Source organism: Helicoverpa zea, chromosome 15 (assembly GCF_022581195.2).
Source record: "Helicoverpa zea isolate HzStark_Cry1AcR chromosome 15, ilHelZeax1.1, whole genome shotgun sequence".
In the NCBI taxonomy this organism is placed as follows: domain Eukaryota; kingdom Metazoa; phylum Arthropoda; class Insecta; order Lepidoptera; family Noctuidae; genus Helicoverpa; species Helicoverpa zea.
The window spans coordinates 123,213-146,777 of NC_061466.1; the positions used below are offsets into that span (position 1 = coordinate 123,213).

The 23,565-nt window shown below is 41.5% G+C and overlaps 2 protein-coding genes across 2 annotated transcripts; both read right to left on the reverse strand.

Annotated features, from left to right (window-relative positions):
* Positions 1-17: 17 nt before the first annotated feature.
* LOC124637189 lies at positions 18-1,916 on the reverse strand. Its single transcript, XM_047173549.1, has one exon. The coding sequence runs from the start codon at positions 1,914-1,916 to the stop codon at positions 18-20; it is 1,899 nt and encodes a 632-aa protein (XP_047029505.1).
* A 5,363-nt stretch (positions 1,917-7,279) lies between these two features.
* LOC124637001 (cytochrome P450 6B6-like) lies at positions 7,280-9,744 on the reverse strand. The gene is made up of 2 exons (XM_047173303.1): positions 8,333-9,744; positions 7,280-7,934 (listed from the first exon to the last, which is right to left on the reverse strand). The coding sequence occupies exons 1-2, from the start codon at positions 9,696-9,698 to the stop codon at positions 7,708-7,710; spliced, it is 1,593 nt and encodes a 530-aa protein (XP_047029259.1). The 5' UTR covers positions 9,699-9,744; the 3' UTR covers positions 7,280-7,707.
* Between the last annotated feature and the right edge of the window lie 13,821 nt (positions 9,745-23,565).

A 23,565-nucleotide genomic window follows, 5' to 3' on the forward strand; every position in this document is an offset into this window, starting at 1 on the left:
TGAGAGATAGTGCATTCTTATTTGCTCCTGTTGGACCTCGTTTTTTCGGTTCCGGGACAATAATTGTCTTGGCTATTTTTAGAATCATATGTCTTTAACCAACTTGGGCCCTCCCACCAAAGCTTAAATTCTAGCAGTTTGGAAGGCAGGAGTCCTCGGCTTGCGCAGTCAGCTGGGTTTTCTTCTGATCTGACATAGTTCCAATGAGTCGCAGGGATTACGTTGTTTATTTGAGCCACTCTGTTCGCTACATATTTTTCCCATCTGTTTATATCTCCTTGCAACCATGCTAGCACGACTTTAGAGTCGCTCCAGCACCTTATCTGAAGCTTTTTCTCGACGAGTGTTTGTTTCACCTTTTCTATCAGTTTAGCGAGTAGTAATGCTTCACATAGTTCCATCCTAGGTAGAGTTATTCTTTTGTTGAGCGGCGCAACTTTAGTTTTTGCAGTTACTAGCGTGGTGACATACTCGCCGTTCAGATTTCGGACGCGGCTGTAAAGGACACACGCATCTGCCTTTTCACTGGCATCGCAGAATCCGTGTATCTCAATCTCTGTGCCATGGCACTGCAGCCATCTTGGCATTGCTATTTGGCATAACAAAGGGATTTCTTTCCTCAATGTTTCCCACTCGTTAGTTAGTTCATCACATAGGCGTTCGTCCCAGCTGATTTTGCTGATCCAGATCTTTTGAAATAATAGTTTTGTTTTTATAATAAAAGGTGATAGGAAGCCCAGCGGATCGTACAACTTGCTTATTTCACTAAGTAATGTTCGCTTAGGTAGGGTTTTCTTTTCAGATAAGTTCCAGCTGTACGTGAAACAGTCACTCGATTGGTTCCACCTCATACCCAACATCTTTGTTGTTGAGTTTGTCGTTTGTTCCGGGCTGAAGTTAATGTGAGCGTCGCTGCTTCTTTGATCATCTAGTAGGTCGGCTAAGATCGTCGCTTCGTTACTTTTCCACTTGCGTAAGTTAAAGCCTCCTTTTTTCAGTAATTCGACAAGCTGGGCTACTAGTTCTTTCGATGCTTCAATTGTGTCTTTTCCGTGGACCAAATCATCCATGTAGAACGAGCTTCTGAGTACCTTTGAGGCCTCGGGATAATTATCCTGTTCGTCTTGCGCTAGTTTATGTAGAGTGCGCATTGGAAGATAGAAGGCACATTTCATTCCATACGTTACAGTGCCCAGTTCCCACTCTTGTAGCGATTCTTTTGGGTGAGATCTCCAAATTATAGTTTGCAGATGTTGCTGTTCTGCATAAAGCCAGATGAAACGGTAGAGTTTCTCTACATCTGCTGTAAAGACATATCTGTAAGTTCTCCAACTGGTGAGAAGGGTAAACATGTCTTTCTGTAGGTTAGGACCGCAGTACATGTTATCATTGAGGCTGCTGCTATTTTTCGTTTTGTACGACGCGTTGAAGACAACTCTTAACTTTGTCGTGGTTGACTCTGCCCTCAGTACGCCATGATGAGGCAGATAGACTCTAGGTTTATTTTCCGTGATTACAGGTTGCATGTGACCCATAGTAATATATTCTTCCATAAAGCGTTTGTACTCGTGTTGTAGGTTTTTGTTTGTCAGCATTTTTCGTTCGAGTTGCAGAAACTGCGCTATTGCTTGGGACTTTGTGTCGATTAGGTTAGCTTCATAGTTAGGCTTCATGGGCATTTGCACGACATATTGCCCATTTTCCATTCTCGAAGTGGTCAAGTTGTAGTATTCTTCGCAGTGCTCCTCTTCGCTAGTTATAGTTGAAGTGTCGCCACATTCTTCCGTTTCCCAAAACCTTGCCATGTCTTCCAAGTTGTTGAGAGTTACAAAGCAGTTAAATGTTTTTACGTTTCCGCACAGAATCCAGCCTACTCTGGTTTGTTGCGCAACGGGGTAGCTGCTATCACTTCTCATTATTCCGTTTAGTATAAGTTCCGAGTAAGTGTCAGCTCCTAAGAGTAGATCGATCGGACCTGAGATATTGAAGTAAGGGTCCGCTAACTTTAAGTTTTCCAGATAACTCCAATTTTTTGTTGAAAAGGATGTTGTTGGTAAGTTGTTTGTAAGTTTTTTCATGATAAGTGTTTCCAAGTTGAAGCGATAATCAGAGTGAATTGATTTGCATTCTAGGGTCATTGATCCCTTGCAGTTACCGGTTAGCGATCCGATACCAGATACCACTGCGCTCAGTTTTCTTCGCGGTAGCCTAAGTCGCTGCGCTGCGTTTTCTGTTATGAGACTGACTTGTGAGCCTTGATCAAGTAAGCCTCGTAATTGAATGTAGTTTCCATCTACAGTTTTGACTTCCAATCGTAAAGTCGTCAGTAGTACTTCTCTCTCTTCGTTGGTTACATTGTTGACAGCGTGAGATGAAGAAGGTGTTGCTAGCGTGCTCGTAGTTATGTTGTTAGCTTGATTATTACTGGTTTGCAGAGTTTCATCATAATGTAAAAGTGTATGATGTGGTTTACGACAAACTCTGCACCTTTTGCGGGAGAAACATTGTTTTTCGCCATGACTGTACAGACAATTTCTGCAGGCTTGCAACTTGCGAACGGTGTCATCACGTTCCTTTGCGTTCATAGCAACAAAGGAGATTGGGCAAGAATGTATGAAGTTTGGTCCAAATGTCCACCACGAACGAGACCTATATAATTAAATAGTCCACTTAATTTAGAGTAACTTTTACTAAGAAAGTAAAAAAAAAAACAATGTCAAAAAAAAGTTATAGCCAAAAATGTATTCTTAATTTTCGGTAGTTTTTGTATGTTATCATTATTATTTTTTATTTTATTCCACTTCCATTTCCGTACTTTATCTGAAACTAAGATGAGTAAAACACATTTGCATTTAAACAGCCCATTTTTTTTGCCCGATGGATGTACGAATCACTAACCAATTGAGGCGCCAGAAGTGCTTGAATATACTCAGCGGTGCCTGGATCTAAGAAAGTTCGATGTAACTGGTGGTGTCTTCTCTCTAATAATGAACAATTCTATTTTGTCAGAAGTTACAGAAAGTACGAAAATCGAACATCACGAAAAGTAATTGAAAAAATCTATAAAATGTTTTATTTGATTTTGCTATAACTTTTTTCTGGCATTATATTTTTTTTTACTTTCATAACAAAAAATGTTCTATATTTAACGGGCTATCTAGCCATATAGGTCTCGTTCGTGGTGGACATTTGGACCGGAATCGCCCATTGTCCTTTGTCACATTTCATTAATCCGTTGATCCGTTTTGCATATCGGGCAAATTTTTGCTGTTGCGACGAGGACTTTAGGCGTAGTTATTGGCTTGTTATGGTGCATTGACCTCCGAGTATTGTATTTGTAATTGTTTTGATATACTTCTTTGTGGAATGACTGCTTATTTGTTCTCCATGATTTGTTGGAAAGGGACATCTTGGAGCTGCTTCCTTGTAATGCTTCTAAGGCCATGAATTTTGCTTCAAGAAACTCGGTAAACTCCTCGAGGTCCGGAAAACCTCGCGGATCCTTTAGATCTCTCATGTAATCGCTGTGAGTTGCACTATCAAGTTTTTGGGATAGTAAATGTGCAACTAGCGGACCCCAGTTAGTGATATCCTGCCCTATGTTCTTGAGTCCATTCAAGCATTCCAGCATGACGTCATGTAGTTTTCTTATGTTGGTGGCGCTTGCTTCTTGAATGGGGGGCTGGTTTATCAACGTATTCGTGTAAGTTATAAATAGAAGCCGGTTGTTGTCGTAGCGATGCCTAAGCAGTTCCCAGCAAGATGTATAATTTTCCGCACTGATGCCGAGATGTTGAACTAACTTTTCTGCCTCTCCCTTGAGCTTAGTTTTTAGGTGCTGCATTTTTTGGGCCTTGGAAAGGGCCGGGTTGTTATGCACACTCTCGAGGAAGAGGTCCTTGAAGGTAAGCCATTGAGTGTGTGTAGTCTCCGGAAAATTCCGGAATCGCAATTTTCGGCGTGGACTTCTCATAGTGAGCGTTGTTCCAAATTTTTTGTTGCAAGCTTTTCCGAACATTATCATAAAGGTGTTCCGCGGCGTCATATTTTTGTTTATAGATGGAATCTTCGTCTTGCCAGATGTAGTCCAGTTCCCAGTTCGCCTTTTCGATCTGTTCCCACTTAGTCTTCAACATGCTCAAGTTATCTTCTAGCTCCCATTTATCAGCGGATGCGGCTAAGTCAATCTTTTCCACAGTTCGTTCAAACGCTCTAAAGTTGCAGTATTGCTTGCGTAATAGATCTTGTTGCTTTTCGGATGTCTCAGTAGTTTCGCGTGGAGGTACATGAAAGGACGATGGGCGTTTTGGTACCCTGTCCAACAGTGCTGATTCTAGTACCGTTGCGTAGGTCTTGGCAAGGCAAAAAAAATTTACTATGAGGACTAGTTCCAAATCCTTGTCCATTTCACGTGACATCGACTAGCAGAATGTGTAATGTTCATAAATCGTCAACGTAGATGTAGTTCTTAAATCCAGCTGTATTGAATAAAAACTGGTAAAGCAACAAAAAAACAGGAATTTGGCCTTCTTAAAATGTTTGCCTGCCCACTGCTTTAAAAAAAGACTGTGCAAACCTTTGCAGTTCACGCAGAACTAGATTATGCATTTGGTGAAAGTCTTTCAGTATTTACAATCAATTAAGGTTGCAAAGTCAGGGGACGATGTTAACATAGTACATATTACCACTTAATCTTGCTCCTCAAGAGGTGCTGAGATAATGATGAATTTCTTCTTAAAAAAAGATGAATAGAAATGTTTTGAACTTTTGTCAAATCAGATGACGATTGTGTTCCCGTAGTATGACTCCATAGACTATCACAACTTTTAGATTATAATAGAGTGTATCTCAAACAATGTAAGATGTCTGTTAACTGAGTTTAAAATTATTACACTGACGACATAAATGCCTCTTAATGAATTTGCATATATGGATGACATAATTGTTTCTATGTCGATTCAATTTTCATCGTTACTCGGATCGGACAGCTAATTGAGGCAAGCCCCATAGTTTTTATTATTCTTCATGTAAATACCTTTCTAATGATATATCATACGTTACTGTTGGAGCGGGTACCAAATCCCATACAAAGTGCCCATTGTCCTTTAATGTCATCGAAACTGAATACGGCAGAGCCTTTACCTTTTGTTGTTGAAGCAGACGGTGACGTTTCCGTCTTGCTCGGAGTTGAAGTGGTTAATTCCGCCTTCCGTTTCAATATGTCTTGCAACACATCTTCATACATCTTTTTAGTGCAGCCGTAAACATCGTCGCTAAAGTATTGAAGGTCTGTTGCTTCAAACTCTTCTAGAAGTTGATGATTGTACACGAACTTCTCCCATGTCGTGTTCAGGCGAGAAAGACGCTCCTCGAGGTATTCTGCATTCTTTCTGGTGGGGCTGTCCTTCTTGTAGTTAATGCAAATCTGCTTTAAGTTGTTAAAAGTAGCCTCTTGACGGCTGATAAGTTCTTTGACGCTCTGAGTCATCTTGTTTGTTCATTCTGGCCTTGGATATGGTAGTATCGCACTTCCGTAGGCCGTTCAATAGTATCACGACGGTTTTGTGATTGTTATTTCGGACACACAGTGTATTCGCACTCTACAGCGATATATGCGCCTTCTCAATCCAACCGGGGTGACCCGCTTCTGGGAGACCGGCTAGACCGATTCGCTATCGACAAATAGAGACACGCTTCACACTCTGGATCCGGCTCGAAGGACCATTTCTTGATGTATGGACCTCAGGCGTCGTTAGTTTGTATGGAGTTGAAAAAGACCACAGATTTCCCGTTCAATAGTTTATTGTGCAAGTTACACTAGTTCCGTGGGATGCTAATCGTGGGTATAGTTCTAATCAACTGAACACTAAATAATACAAAAATAATTAAATCGACTCGCGAAAGTAGGTCGCGCGACGTTAGCAAAAAAAATGCCTGTACGTAAACCGTACAAAAGCCTACGTACTATATACTACGAAATGATCATAATATATAAATAAGATATATATAAATGAATGCTTTGTATAATAAATTAATGTATCACATAGGAAGTGGTGAAGAATGATGGCATCACTTTGGGTTGCGAAAGATTAATAAATAAATACACTTGATGGCTACGGCGTAGTATGGCAGGCTACGGCGTGCTACGATGAACTCCAGCGTAGGAACTAAGATACGCTAAGGCGTAATATTAACAGAGTAATTATTGGAGTGCAATTTGCTCCATTTGTGCAGGTGGCATTTAGTATTGCTTGGAGTAGCTCAGAACAGCGGCTAGCAGACGAGCGCAGCCGCGGGGCACACGCTAGCAGCACATGTGGCTCGTGGTGAAGTGTTCGTATTATCTAAATGACGAGCCACATGTCTGCGTCTGCGATATTATGCTCAATCGTCGTTAATGGATTCATCGTAAACTCGTTAAGAGATTTCGTCATCAATCTGTTTTATCTACTATAAATTATTTTTATTATGTATAAAATATGTAAGTCATTTATATCTAAATATAGATGCCAAACTATTTAAAATTACTACATTAACAAAATAATGTTAAGGGTAAAATGATGTCAGCGTATAATGTACGTAACTGTCATCACATCAATACACACGGTACTGCTGGCAGTGCTCTGTCCCAGGTCTCACGGTACTGTAGGAAGGAGGTATCTTCTCACTGCAGTAACATCCAGCTCAGCCTATATGAACTTAACCTTTACAGCTCACGGGATAGCTAAGTGATCAAAGTTCACGTGCCACAAAAACAAATAAGACTAACTGCTGCCATGTTATTGTCAACGCTATATTATTTTTCATAATTATTATTGTCATCTGGTTATTATGATAGTGATATATATCCAAATTATCTTAAGTAGATGTATTTACTAAATAAACAAATATAAACAACAACTGTAAACTCATAGTTCGTCCCTGAGATAATGTCACTATGCTTGACGATGAGATCGTTTGTGATGCCGCGTCATTGTTGCATATCATTCGTAACGAACACTTTTAACAGCAAAACGACAACCAGCTGTTTTGTGCTTGTATTTCTGTCCAAGTACATTCTCATGACATACCTCTACAAAGTACCGGAATTGTAGACTCTACGGTGACAAGCGCCATGTTTGTTACGTTAAGAGATAACAGATGGCGCTGTGTGTTACTTACTTTTAGATAATTACTGATAATCGCGTGCTAGTGTGCGACCAGTGGGAACAGCAAGCAGGGGCGGATCAAGACAATCAATAAGTTTCTAGGAAGATTCTTCACAAAAATACACCAAGTATAATATGTAGGTAAGTATACGTTTTATATCAGAACGTTATTGCTTATTTATTATACTAAACAGATACTTAAATAAAACAATTCGTAACACATTGATCAGCATACAAACAATTTTTCGTTTTATGCAAAGGAGATTAACATTGAGAAAAATATTTAAATTATACCTAACTATAACAAACAAATCAACACTTAAACTCGCAGTATCACAGTCATGCTAAACATTAACACTTACCTCCCCACTCAGAGACATTTAATGATTACTTAAGTCACTCCTTAGTGCCGGAATGTCATACAAAACCTTCACTAAGGAATGGCTTAAGTAACCATTAAATGTCTCTGAGTGGGTATGTCTCGTAGTGTTTTATAAGAAGTAGACTAAAATAAATTAAAGACTTAGACGATAAATGAATGCAATAGGAGTATCGTGCACTAGAGCGAGCGACTGTTGTCGTCGGCGAGGGGCGCGAGGGGTGCGGCGGGCGCGGGGGGGTGTCGCGCCTCGAACATGAGCGGGATGCCGCCCACGATGTTCTGCACGATGCTGGACTTGGGGTCGGAGACCAGCTCGCGCCGCGTCTCCGGCGCCGGCGACACACTGAACTTCGCCAGCACCGCCGCCAGACCCGCCAGCGACTGCATCTGGCCCAATCGACCTCCTGGAATAAGACGCGACATGTTTCGTTAATAACACCTCAAATGATATCATTATTAAGTATGACTTTGTTTTGGAAAACTAAACTAGGTACTTAAATTAAAAAAAGACAATAACAGTGCAGTCTGTGCACGTGTGTCTCAAAATAGAGTGTCCTCGTGTAAACCTTTCGGAACGACTGACAGCATCTATCCTCTCGTGATAGTATCACAGAGGAAACTCGCAGCGCTGAAACGTACATGAAACCGTTCGCTTAATGATTCTACTCTTCTCCGACAGATGGCACTCTTTAGAACTACAACAACTCTTTACAACTTGAAACTGTTATTTGTTTACCTGCTGAACATGTATTAGTTGTAGCAATGCATGAAACTAGACATGAATGAATATTGGAGTAATTACCAATGCAAGAGCGGGGTCCGTCTCCGAAGGGCAGGTACACGAACTTGTGTCGCTTGGCGACCTCCTCGGGGGCGAAGCGCTCGGGGCGGAACTCGGAGGGGTTGTCGAAGTACTGCGGGTCGTTGTGCAGCGCCACCAGAGGGATGTTAATCTTGACGCCCTTGTCGATAGTGATGTCGGTCCCGGGGATGGTATAGGGTCGCACGCACTGCCGCAGCAGCATGCCGGACGACGGGAAGATGCGCATGCCCTCCTGCAGCACCCAGTCCAAGTACGTCATCTCCTTGACGGCGTCGTAGCTGAGCTTGTTGCCGTGGCGCGCCAGCACGCGGTCCACGTCGGCCTGCGCGCGCCGCTGCACCTCCGGGTGGAAGGCGAGCTGGTGCAGCGTGAAGCTGGTGGCGGACGAGGACGTCTCGAAGCCGGCCGCGAAGAAGATGAACGCCTGCGCAGCCACCAGCACGTCGTCCATCTCTAGCTCGACTAACTTAGGCTTGCCTTCCGGAGTCGTTTCTTCCAAAGATTCGACTATGATCTTTCCTCGTTGTTGCCATTCCATCAAAAAATCGATGAAGTCGTTACGACCCGAAGGCTTATAATTTCTTTGTTTTTGAATCTGATTAACGAGCGCCAAAATGTCATCTTCGAGGTCTTGTCCCAAAAACTTAAGTTTCTTGAAAAAGTCGGGGAAAATAGTTTTACAAAATATAACAATGGTGCGTTTGAAAGTAATGTTGAAAATTTTCATGCCGAGTTTTCTGAAGGGTGAGTTTTCGTCGTTGAGCGAGTCGGCGTCGAGGCCGAAGCCGCAGGCGCCGATGAAGTCGGTGGTGTAGCGCGCCATGAGGTCGCGCGCGTCGAGCGGGCGGCCGGCGGCGGCGGCGGCCAGCGCGCGCGCCTGCAGCCGCTCGGCGCGCTCCACGATCAGCGGGAACATCGCCTTCAGCTTGCCGCTCGTGAATGCCGGCGTCATGCGCTGCCGCAGCAGCTTCCACAGGTCTCCGTCCGCGAAGAACAGGTTGCGGAGCAGCGGCTCGATCACCTTGTGCGCCGGTGACAGCCCACGCGAGTAGAAATACGCGAAGTCTGTCGTGATGATCTGCTTCACGAGATCCGGGTCTCGGATCACCAGCTCTGGGATGGCGCCGCGGTAGTAGCCCACGAATCTTTCATTAGGATATTTCCAGTAGGTCTCGGCTGACATTTGCGCAATACTACTCTGCAGCAGATACCGCTTCGCGTCTGTCCCAAATAGTGGTATGGGCTTGTCATGTTTAACTCCTTTCTTCTTCCAATAGTCGTGGTTCCTGGTGCCGTACAGGTAGAGCGCCACCGCGCCGACCAGCAATAGTGCTAAGAAGATCATGTTGTAGCGTGAGCTCGCGGCCTACTGTGCCGGCTCAGAATTCGCCGCGCGTTAAATACGAGTGCGTATCCGGCACGATAATGACCACGTACCGTTACGACACGATACCGAAAATATTTTTTAAAGGGTTTCCTAACACATAAATGGATCACACACATCAAAGTATGCCCTGCTGAAGGAAATTAGACTTAATTTCGACTCCCATATGAAATAAACTCTGAAATTGATGTTTATAAATGAGCGATATTGGTATGATATGAACGACAATCAATAAGATGTAATATAAAGATATGTTTAAAAATTAGTCATAGCTATCACTGCGCCGATAATGGGAATTATTTATTTTTCCACAAGAAATACGAATTTGCTGATACGTTCATGTACCATACATATGTCCTGGTCAAAATAGCTAAGAGCAATGTTCGCTTTCTTTATAAGTTGCAATGAACCGCCACCCTGCCACTGTACCAGCAAAAAATAAAGAGCAGTTTCGTTAAGCAACTGGATAACTTGCTTAGCACACGAGGTGGCCATGAAAAGGTCAACTCCTTATTATCCTCCTCCAGGGTCGGTGCAGCATGTCTTCCTCTTCCATACTCTTCTCTATCCGACGTCATCTCAAAAGTTTCATTCTTACCAGACATATCCTGTCTGGAAATAAAGCCTTTCACACGTGCATGCTCAATACCTTCTATGTATACGTGGAAGACACCACAGTCTCCGGTTGTCGAGTGAAGACTCCCGGCCACCTTAGGCGTGGGTCTGTGGACTGTGAGTTTCAGGTGGTTCATCGTCCTTCCGTCTACTAAGAAATAACAGGCCCGTGTCGACTGCCCGCTTTGTTCCACGCGCTCCTCGGAGATTCAGCAAACCCCAGCGGAGCCCACCAGAGCCAAAGTCTGCCGGAGTTGCGGGATTGTTCAAACCGCGAGTTACCGCGGCCTTAGTACAGGAAGGGCTTTAGAAGGAACATGATGTGTTTTAGTAAGTAAAAGTCTGATACTCCCTCACCGCTGCTAACCTACAGCAGGAGGCGTTATTTGATGATTTCCGATAAAAAGACCTTTCTCACAAGACGATCTTCATTCCTACGCATCACATGCCCATACCATAGCAGCCGGTTTAAACATCATTATGACTAATGTTCTTAGAGATGTCATTAAGGTAAAAAGTATCTAATAAACCAATTACAGACTGTAAAAAAGGGAAAAAATATTAATGAGTTTCTAAATTGATACGCGGAAAGGAAAATCAATAACAAATAAACAGGTGACTCATCCGCTTATTCCTAAAATAGGCTTGTACAAAATCATTAACTATAAATAACTATGCAACAGATACAATATAATACTCATTGATAATCATTTGCAGATAAGTAGAATTTAGACTTTGACACTTATGAAGATACGTACCGGATTTCCATAGAGTGTTGATTAATTCTGCGATATGATGTTATGAGTACCTACTAGTGGGAGTCGGTGCAGCTCAGCAGCGCGCTCGCACTCGCACGGCCACCCCGGCGACCACGATGTTCACTCGCAAGTCGGTGCACATCATACATGTAATAAACATTAAATGGGAACTTCTCGGAGTTGGAGAATGTCACGTTCTTCCGGAGGGTTTATAACAGTTGCGTGTTATTAGCGTAACAGAACAGTTTACATTTTTGACAAGCCAGAGTTGCCCCCGGCTGCACCGCGATTGGTGAAGTTCAACACTTCGCATATCCTCCGCGACAGATAGCCGACACCAGCCGGCGGGTAGCTGACATCAGCTGACACTAGTCGACACTAGCCGACACCGGCCGAGCACAGACACCAGGGGTCACCATACAACATGATGGCGGGTCATGCCTCGATACATTATAGTGTTACTCCTATTGAAATAGTAAATTCAACTTTTCAAACTAGTCCTAGTACCTATCTAATTATCTACATAGTCAGTCGAGTCTAGTGAGCAGGTTTTCAAATGTGAAGGTGACGTATGCTGAGGGCCTCGGCACGCCTGCCACCTGCCCGCCGCACCGTCATCACCGCTCGGTGCTGGCCGAGCGGTAGGCGCGTCTGACTCATGCCTTGCACTGATTGCGACATCACGTAAATCCAAACGCATTTATCTTATCAAGGAATTAACATTTGCCACAATGACTCGGAATAATCTACATTATATCGGGTGTGTCGTTCACAATCACATTAAATGAAATGCGTAAATATACTGGTTGATATATGTCGATCAACACAAAGAAAAAAGAAAAATACGTAAAAACAAAAACAAAAAAAAAATTTCAAACAAAGTAATTAGAATAAAAATGGGCGAAAATTAGAACAACATATAAAAGTCAGTCAGTCAGTAGAAAGTCGTGGTGGCCTAGTGGGTAAAGAACCAATCTCTCGAATATGAGGGTGCGGGTTCGATATCAGGTCCGGCAAGTACCAATGCAACTTTTATAAGTTTGTATGTACTTTCTAAGTATATCTTTGGACACTAATGTCTGATAAAAAAAGGTGAAGGAAAACAAATTGAGCAAGCGTGTATAACCCGCATTGAGCAAGTGTGGTGAACTGGTGATTGATGCTTAATCCTTCTCCGTGTGAGAGGCGGCCTGTGCCCAGCTGTGGGACGATAAAAAAGTTTAGTGTTTCTTTAGACCACTCTAAGACGGGCTTACATAAACTGCATACACTAATCCTACAAATACCAGAGAATAGTTTTGTTTGAAGATGATATCTAATTATAATTAATCGTATATAATACTTACCTACTTCATTTAACAATGACAGCGGGTTTTTTTCTGAAGCAAAATGGATAAGGTTGATGGATGATTGACGTGATAAACATTATTTAGATTCGGATTTTGAATTTGAAAAAACAAATATGGAGGAACAAAAAATAGAATGTTGTATTATCCCGTAGCTAGGGAGAGTGGCAACCGATCAACGCCCCTCTGCGAGACGCGACGCTTGGGTTTCGGGCGGTAGGTACATCACACACATTATCGAAACACAAAGTAACGAAATTATCAAAAAATAGCATGACTCATGAGATAGAAGTTGTGTAATACAACAGAATTTTAGGCGGCTTGAAATTTCCTCATCAGATGGCAAATACAGATAGAGTTTACTTCGGCGAACATTATCTCGCTAATAGGTGACAAGTCGATACAAATCATTACCCGCGTTATCGGTAATACTAGGACGATAGTGAATTAAGCTATTATTAAAATATTGCATCATTACAGGAGATGTGAAGTTCATAGACACCTTAAATTAAGGGGTGACAGTTTAATGAGACTTCCGCTAATTTTGATGTCGAGAGATAATGGGAAACGTATTCTCATCTCTCCCATCCTTAAATTAAGAGTTGATATATTTCAGCTTTCAGTGTCCCCATCAGACGTAATCGGCTTCAGATCTTTTTATTTGAGAAGTATTTCTAAATTATCTCATAAACCAAGAAATATTATACCTAACTATGTAAACATGATAGTTATGATATTCATTGGTGTACATACAAATGTATGTACTTTCTAAGTAGGTATCCTGGACAGCAATGACTGTGTTGCGGAGGGCACGTTTAACTGTAGATCCCGGCTGTTATTGAACATCTTTGGCATATTGGTGCATTGGGTATTGGGTTGCCCGGGTAACTGGGATGAGGATGTCAAATAGGCAGTCGCTCCTTGTAAAACACTGGTACTCAGCTGCATCCAGTTAAGACTGGAGGCCGACCCCAACATAGTTGGGAAAAAGGCTCGGGAGATGATGAGATAATACTTGATAGTTTACATTATATTTAATTTACTGTGATGGGTGTTTTTTCTATATTTTACTATACAATTTCAAAGATATAACGCTGTAGTGTAGGCCATAATTTTATATTTAAGTCGCAGAGGAATACTTGATGATAATATGTCAGCCGCCCGAATAGAGTTTATAAACTTTACGCAGTCCAAATGCATGCAATAACTTAAATGCTTAAAATTTAAATGTAACTTAAATATATATAAATATTCTAAACTTAAATATGTATTTTGATTTTGCCTTTTTACTTGTGTCAGTTTCAGTAAGCTACGGCAAATCTTGTCTGTACAAATAAATGGAAATTGGGAATCTTCCATAGCAAACAATCATTGTTTTATTATCTATTTTAATTACTCAACGTAAAAAATAAAACGCATCTCTTCAAGAACGTTAGGTACTTTACTTCATATGTAGGTAGATGTCGTTGGCTTCTACTCGTCAAGTCTTCACAGCAACAACCAGCGAACATTGTCACATTGTTGTCAGTAAAGAAATAAACGCCGAGCTGGTACTAAGGCATGGCTTGTACGTCACGCAATCAACATCCAATGAAAGGAAACTAAAAACAAAAAATCCTTTCCAAGTATTAATATATGGAGAGCATACGTAGATAAAGCTCACTATATTAGTTTTAAGCCATTTGGTATCCAAACTTTCCAACATCGCACATAATATATTATAGCTTTCAATATAGACATTATCGGTTTATGATAGATACAATAGATTATTATTATACCTAATTTTATTTTGTGCAATATTTCAAAGCCAAGGACATTTCGTGATACATATAATGATGATAAGAGTTTGTCGGCGATTTCTTTTGTAAATACCTTGACAGGTGTTTGTTATTAATTGGATATAGCATTAGAATATTCACGAGACTGAGATTTATTGATAAGCAGCGATCGATAGCCGAAATCAGTGGCCGGTGTAATTCCACCGATAGTGGACGAGGACCCGCGTGCGGCCGCGCCGGCGCCGCGTCGCGTCGTGCTGATAGGCCGAGCTCCGACCTAACGAGAACAGAGCACTTGACGACGCATCTATAAGCACATGATGTATTACACTTGCCATATTACTCTGATGGAAGTTGAAACCAAGCAGATATACTTTTCAATATGAGCTTGTTTCGGTGCGATGTGTTGCAGCGTCACGTTTAGGAGTATTGGAGTGGCTGGTAACTGCGACCACACGCAGCTCTCTGATAACAGCCTGATATGATTATATAAGTGTATAAGTATAAATCATCAATCATTGAAGTGATTACAACAGTTATTACCGTGAGCCGCTTAGAGAACATAAACATTACTTAAAATTATCATAAGCCTCCCTAATACCCGCGGAATGTTTTTATTGTAGCTGCTTAAGCCGGTAGGATTCTTGCGAACAGCTCCCGGCTAGCGGCCGCCTCGGCTGAACTGCGGCTGAACTGTTGTTTGTTATTTGATGTTGTAGTTTGATGCTCAATTCACAATAATATTATAAATGTGAACGTTTGTGATGAAAATTGATCATGCTCGTCTGCCTAGCCTTTTCCCGTCGTCGTTCTCCAGTCTTAACCGGATGAAGCTGAGTACCCGTGTTTTCACGGTTCTCTAGTGTTTCCAGAATGTTGAATGTATGTAGTAGTTCATTCGAGACTTCTACGATATTTTATAGGGTGAAATCGCTGGGAAAAGTTAGTTATAAATGGCTAAAACTATCTGAATTGTACTTTTTAACGTCTTTATTCGTGCTCTTATTTTGATAGAACGCATTTTCGCAAAGTATGTCATTGATGCTAAAAGTAATTAAATATCTAACGGGTAACGATATTTTATTAAAGATTTGAAATATTTCCAATACCAATATACATATTGCACAGTAAAAGTAAATATAAATCATGTAAATAGCAGAAACAAAGGTAGTATGCAGTGTAACGCGAGACAAATGAGGGTAGTCGGCAATACGCGCGCAACGCGAGCCGCGCCCGCTTGCCTTACACATCTAATTGTGTTTCATTAATAGCGACCGACTCTTCATACACAACCTTTATTTACTTTTGTACAAGATATAGCAGTACCTTTGACGTGTTGAAGAAGGCATACAACGATAGTGCAGCGTTATCAGTGCTGTCGAAGTGCACAGCTCGACACGTGAGGTAGCTGCTGCGGGAGACGAGATCTCCGGCGGAAGGTGATAGCTCCCGCCTCCCGGAGCCGCTCAGGAAATTAAACGACGCGTCGACACCGCGCCGACACCACGCCGACACGATGCGAGGCCGACAACAAGACGACGCGGGACCGCAAGGTCGCCTGCACCTTGTCAGGTGACGTCACCTCGCACCACATTACATTACAGCGTACTCTTTGCCCGATTCTTATATACAAGATAGGAATCGTTTTGCTTATACGCCATAACGCTAATGTTATACCTTTGTTGTAAGAAGTTTACAACTACCGCCAATAGAAATGTATGAAGAAAAGAGCATTAGCGAATTGTTGTTTCAAATACGAGCCGCGATATAGCGACGTGATGCCGAGGGTTCTCTCGAAGTGGTCGCTGCGTGTCGGCGCCGCTCGGTTGGCGCTGCGCTTGTCATGCTGTTTGTATTGTCACAGGATGTGATGTGATGACACAAGATGCGCGGTGCGGCATCGGCACCGCAACAGGACGACGCCGCTGCAAGCTCCACGTGTTTCTTTCACTGCCGTTGCTGTCGATATTCAAAGACTCGAGCCACATCTTGCATCATCTTGCCTGCCGCCGTCCTCTATATCGAGAGGTACACTATGGAAATATACAGATTATGATGCTCTTTTATACTTTAAGTAGGTACATAAAGAGAAGAAATAGATAATTTCGCAACATTTTCTAATACGAAATCATACTATCTTTAACTATTCAATAATCAATAGACTATAATAATTTAATATTTTTAAATTGCTGACACCACTTTTGATAAAGTCATGGCACTTTATCAAAAGTGGTGTCAGCTAACAACAACAAAGTTTGCCTAATGCAAAGGTGTTGTTATATCGGGTGTGTCGTTCACAATCACATTAAATGAAATGCGTTAATATACTGGTTAATATATGTCGATGAACACAAAGAAAAAAGAAAAATACATAAAGAATTTTTTAAAAGAATTTTTCAAACATAGTAAATAGAATAAAAATGTGCGAAAATTAGAACATCATATAAAAGTCAGTCATAACAAACAACTGAAATTCTCCCTTGAAAACTGACAGCTGTCAATTAATGATCAAAACATTCGATACTCCTAACTTTATCTCTGCTTTACCCATGATGTTGTAAATTATAAAAACGAAAAATGACCCCTGTGGTTAAACCACTGAATGGATAAGGTTATTTTTTTTACAGTTCGCCATAGAATATCATAAATGCGATAGGATTTAATGTGATTGTGAACGACACACCCTGTATACAGGTGACGAAATGTTTTATACAAAAACATTCAGTAATAAACACAATAAACGAGTCAACTTTATCTATTCATTGACGATTAGATAACTGATAAATAAAAATCTTGATGAAACTATTCCATGGAGTTTAACCGCAGTGGGATGTCCACAGTGAGTGGTAGCAATGAACAGCGGCGGCGGTGTGAAGCCGAGTGTCGATATATAAGTGGGCATTAGTATTAGTTGTCGCCGTCAGAGCGAGTCGGGCAAGCCGTCGCTCACACCGCAGCCGCACCTCCTGGGAAACACCCTTATATTTCGATCCTACAGACAACGATAACTACTGTTTTTTTTTCATTTCTGTAAATATCTTGTTAGGGATCAATTGTTGGTGTATAGGTATTCCTGTAATTATAGGTAGCGTTGTACCGCTTTCTTTTTTTTAGATCTTAATACATCTACACAAGTACACATTTTTATGAATAGTATAAGTGCTGCAAATCGTTACAGTTTGATGTAAGTGCGGTCCTGGAGATGCACGTCGCGGCCGGCGCTCTGCAGATTTACGCGAGAAACTAACTGGAGAGGTCGCGTGCACACTGACGCACGATACGATACCAACACGCTAAAGCCGCGTAAGATAGGCCTAATAGTTAATAACCATATGTTATGAATATTTAACGGCGGCCCATAAATAACCGTTAGAGTGTATGTTGATGGCGAATATTGCCATAAGTGCCGTACTTGACGAATTCATGTTTCGTATAAAGTGGTATCGGCGTGAATGTGGTGGGCACAGCACCCTGCACTGTCCAAGTTATATTGCCTTCAGTATTTATTGCTCTCACCTGTCGCTCGTCGCCTCACCGTGCAGCCTCCACCCCCACCGTACCGACTGCAGCTGCTACTGTTGAGGTACCACCAACTATGTATATTCCCTCATCATCATCATGTCTCACTAACACTCGCAAAGCCAACACTTACGAAATAACAATAGCCCTATAATAGCTTGGTGCTACAATAGCTTGCTGCAGACGATATCAGTAGTGCATACGGTTTTACATCAGACCAGCTTAAAAAAGGAACCCGAACACCTCGTTAATTCACTCGTAACTGATTGTTTTGGTCATGCGCATCGTACGTAATTGACCACCTAGAAGAAAGCGCCTGACGTACCTGTGGGTGCAGACGATTGTAAGTAATATCTAAACAAGCAGGGGCAATAATTAGTTGATGCTATCTAATCGAATAATACACACCATTGAAAGAGCAACAACCGTTGCTGAGCCGGACGTCGAACCTTAATACTTACATCGTCTATTGTTGTTTTTCATAATCTCAAATATTCAGTCATTTCCCCCCCGCACCCGCTCCCCGCTCCCCGCTACCCGCGGGTCGACACGCCCCGCGTTCTCAAACAAGCAACTAATTTACGAGTGGAACATAATGAGCGACCGCTTACCGCAACTGAAGATTGAAAATTTCCCCAATAAATTAATATTAATCCTGTGGAGTTCGGGAGCCACTGATTTATCTTATCTGTGGTGTTTGTGAGTTACTTCCTCAATTTACACGGTTCATTGGCTCTCATAGGACGCCGGGAAAAATAACTGCTCCATAATGTATGGAGGAACACTAGCTAGTTACCCCGGCGCTGCTCGCTCACTCGTGGCGACGGATAGACGTAGTTTATACCGCGCGCACTCGATACGTGATCGAGTTAGGCTGCTGTTAGTTGTCTTACAAAGCTTAACCTACAACTCAAAGATACGAGAATAAGTGTATAGTAAGTTCAACTCAGTCGTGCGCGCGGCCCTATGTGTGGGTAACCCTTGTACATATACAGTGACTTTATGTGCGTGACAAGAGGTACAGTCGGGTACAAATACAGTTATTTAGGGGTTGTATACGGCTGTTTAAAGTACAGTTATTACGTAATTTAGTTTATTTATTTATAATGATTCTGTATCGCTACTTGAAAAATCAAATGATGAATTTTCGGATTCGCTACTTTCACCAATGTTAATTATAAATTCTGACTCCATGTCAAAATGTCTATAGTATTCTTCTTTTTTCTTTTGTACATGTCGACAAGTATTACCCAACATCCCTTCATCAATTTGACTTAAACGTTCATTTATGAGTTTCATTATTTCCGTCTTATTTTGGTCGACATTATGCGAAGCAATATAATTTTTTAAAATTCCCCACACATTTTGTTTCCATTATTATACTAAATTATAGGTCTTTTACATTCTTAGTCCACACATTTATTTATTGTCCGCGTACCCCGAGCTAGAAAATATGTAAGGAGTATTTAATTCATCTTAGATATTTCACTTCATTTATTTCTTAGATACTGTCAATGTCAATTTGAAAAGCCGTATGAGAAAATAATGATAAACTGTAAAATGTAATAATAAAAAGCTCTGAATGTTGTTTCATTTTTTTGAAACGCTACCTGACTCCTTAAAACATTTTCTCCATGAAGAACTAGACATTTTCGTAAACGACTGTACCCATAACAAAAAGCGATGAGAACACGTCATGCTCGGACGACGTCACTGTCACACTAATGAAAGTTGTATATTTACAAGCCGACGCACACATAGGGCCGCGCGCAAATCTGAGTTGAACTATCTATAACTGGCGGGAACCAGAAAGCCTGCGTGTCTCGCGCTAGCAGCCCAGCGTCCGCACTCCAAGCGGCACTCAGTATTGCTTCAGCGAATAAGTTCAACTTTCGCACAAAGTCAAAGTCAAAGTCATTTATTATTTGCAAACACGGGTACAGTGCAGGTGTTAGGTTTATAAAAGTTCTCCATATTCTACCGTCACATGGGCATGCAAATTATATAAAACAGTTTCAGAATTAATAGAAAAAAAAAATAGAAACGTATCATTCAAATAAAGTAATAATAAAAATTAATAAAGTGATAAATAATTGACAACATAATGCAGAAATAATAATAAAAAGAGAAATAGGACAATGCTATTCTTTGTATGGAAGTTGGGCTCAAGTGTTGCCCACAGTAACTGCATAGTGTATTATGTTCCATAGGCTTATAATAGGTCCCAGACCGAAATATTTCGAAATCTATCCCAGGAGTCCTGAGAAAAACTGGTTTGACTCTTATTCAATATTACGAAAAATATGCTTACGAACTCTTAACTATTCCACTTTTATTACCTTAATTGAAATGCATTATAATATTAATCGACAAATACGAGGTATTGAACGAGATTTTTTTTACCGACTTCAAAAAATGGAGGAGTTTCTCAGTTCGTTTGTATTCTTTTTACGTAAGTACGTGCATAACACCGTCGTTTACCAACTGATTTAAACAATAATTTTATTGTTTGAAAGGATTTACTTTCCAAATGGTTCCTTTGTTATTCGGTCCAGGGTCTGGTGATAGAAACCTTAAAACAATAGGGAACTCTCGGAAATTGTAAGCACATATCGAATAAAAACTTGTCATTCGGGTATATGTCTCCGACACCACAAAACAGTGGAGGTTAAGACCTGACCTGACGATGGAGACGACAGTGAGACGAGGGAACTCCTCAACGGTATCTATTTACTACCTCGTGTTCGAGCTTATTTTATTCGTCTTGATAAGATTTTTCCATTGCCATTACGGATATTAATTGCATGACGCTACACGAACTTAGGACTGATTGTGGTAGATAGAGACTGAAAAGCAAGAGAAACAGCAATTACCTTTAAACGTCTATTTCTGTTTTTTTATCCTGTTAACAGTGAAAGAAACCACTAACTTATCTGAATGTTATTTCAAGAAAAGAGCTGCCGAGTGCTTAAAATGGCTTGCTAACAATGGCTGGCTAACATTAGAATCGGTTTTTCTCGGGACCTCTGGGACCGATTTCAAAAATGTTTGGATTCCGTCTTAAGAGTGAAGTAAAGAACCTATTTTAACCATTCCCACTACTGGGCAAATGGCTTGGGCTTTATAAAGTGACTGTTCAAGTTGAACATTAGGACCGCTTTTTCTCGGGACCTGTGGGACCGATTTCCAAAATATTTGGATTTCGTATTAACAGTGAAGTAAAGAACCTATTCTAACCATTCCCACTTCTGGGCAAATGGCTTGGGCTTTATAAAGTGACTGTTCAAGTTTGACATTAGAACCAGTTTTTCTCGGGACCTCTGGGACCGATTTCAAAAATATTTGGATTCCGTATTAACAGTGAAGTAAAGAACCTATTCTAACCATTCCCACTACTGGGCAAATGGCTTGGGCTTCATAAAGTGACTGTTCAAGTTTAACATTAGAACCGGTTTTTCTCGGGACCTCTGGCACCGATTTCCAAAATATTTGGATTTCGTGTAAACAGTGCAGTAAAGAACCTATTTCGACCACTTTCACTACTGGGCAAATGGCTCAGGCTTTGTTAAGTGACTATCTATGAAGAACATTTGAACCGGTTTTTTTCGGGACCTCTGGGACCGATTTCAAAAATATTTGGATTTCGTGTTCAGAGTGCACTATGGAACCAGCTGGAACTACTCCCACTGCTGGGCAAACTTTGAGCCCAGACCCTGGCATTGTCCTTATAATGTCAAATGGAATTAAATGTCAATATATAGGTTACGTTAATTAGTCGTTGATTAATAGTCAAATGTATGTATAATATTCTCCAGAATGCATCTTACATCAATCATCAATCATCAATGTACGTCTGTATGTACTAATAGTGAAACGATACACCATTAATACGTATTAGTACACAGGAACTACTCCGATTTGATTTGTTTTCAATGTCAGATAGTACATTTACCAAGGAAGGCTACTTTTTATCCGCGTTTGTGCAGAGGATCCTGCGGGCCGCGGGTGAAGTCGCTAGCAGAAGCTAGTAAGTATTGTATTTCTATACTTGTGTATATGTATAATACATATAATATATACCTACAGTATTGTTTATACGTCACTATTAATATACAAAATAATACCTGACTATTTGCTACATAATATAATGAACAAATTGCATTCCCACTGTGTTAACTACAAAACTCAATACTATCAGTACTAGCACAGATTACAGAATATAATGCATTCTCACAAAAACAAAATTAAATTAGATGATAAGTGCGATTAGTGATAAACCATTAATCAGTGAGGGCGAGGTTGCAAAGGTGTCGATAACTCGCGACACACTCTTATCACGAGTGTCACTGCACTACTATTTACCATGAGGTGTGACGTCATCAACTCTTGCATCTGATGCTGTATGATAGTCTACCAAAGACAGAAAGTCAATCATTGATCATAGAAATACAACTTTCTAAGATAAGTTTATAAAGTTATAAGGTTTGAAAGTGTGAAAAATAATGTGCGTGTGAACACTAGTGTGCGCCGTGAGTGAGGAACTGTCGCGTGTGCAACCCGCCGGCGCCTGCCTGAGTGACTGTCTGTTTGCTCGCGTATTGTAGCTTCTCAACTTGCTTGTGCATGTCATACAGACGACTCACGTGTCTGTAGGCATAGTGTGTGCTAATTAAGTAGAACACAATACAACGTCTGAGCAAGTGGCAGGGAGAGCACAATGCCTGCGCCGCCATAACTCACCGCCAACGACTTCATGTTCTATCTTAAACAATTTATTTAGACCTCGCCTCCCCCGCCCGCCGCGGCCCTCGCCCCTCCCTCGCCCGCACATGCCCCGCTCACTCAAATTTTAAATTATCATTTGATTTCACGCGGCCATTGTTTACGAAAAATAACAGAGCAAAGATACGGCGCGGAAGACAAATGCGAACTGGCTTTGTTTGTGGCGAAATATCATAAAAATATAAGACGATAAAGTGGCGTGATTTATACGCGTCGTGTCTCGCCGCCGCGCCGCCGCCGCCACGCTCCCGCACCGCGCCTGCCACGCTGCTGCACCGCAGCCGCGGCCACTCCTGGCGTTTATTGCGCTGCGCTTTGTCTTGAAGGAAACTATTTTGTATAAGTTTATGTTAAGAAATATGAAGGAGCCTCCGGGCGCTGGCAGTAAGCTGAAGTAACTACCGGCGCGCCGCCGACCCACGCGCACTTGTGCCTGACTTATGTGCCAGTCCGCCGACCACCGCTCACTGTTCCTGTTCACCTTACTATACTCTTCATACTGGCATATTTAATCAAATTAATACATAATACAGAATATTTCATATTATTTGGTAAGTACTACGACGTAGCACGGCGCAGCACGTAGCGCGTAGCACGACGACTGTATTCGCAGTTAAAGTACACGCTGCTACGCGCAGGTTTTCACATTAGAGGTATATAGTCAGCTGCTGCTCGCATCATACTGAGTCTGTGTACTGGTAGACGCGAGGAGCGGCCACACAGCGTGCCCTAACATATTATAATAACTTCGCAAAACAGCGATAAAACAATTTCCCGCCGGCGAAATTCATTTCGCGGACATTTCATTATGTGCCGAGATTGGATTAAGTTTTTGATGAAATTAAAGCGGGTGTGCGATGCAATTTCGCGAACTACGATAGCGTACACTTTTTAATATGAAGAAAATTGTTCGTTGAACGTGTTCAGTTGCGGCCTCCACTGAATATCGGAAATAGTTTAAGTAGAGGAGCTCTCGTCCAGCGGACTAGGTACTCGATGCCGGTATGACCTGTAGCCTGCAGCCTAGTTG

Excerpts from the sequence above, each read along its gene's own strand:
- LOC124637001 (XM_047173303.1), bottom strand. The coding sequence starts at position 9,698 with ATGATCTTCTTAGCACTATTGCTGGTCGGCGCGGTGGCGCTCTACCTG. Across the intron at positions 7,935-8,332 it reads CGGACCCCGCTCTTGCATTG|GAGGTCGATTGGGCCAGATG; the intron begins GTAATTACTCCA and ends GTCTTATTCCAG.
- LOC124637189 (XM_047173549.1), bottom strand. The coding sequence starts at position 1,916 with ATGAGAAGTGATAGCAGCTACCCCGTTGCGCAACAAACCAGAGTAGGC.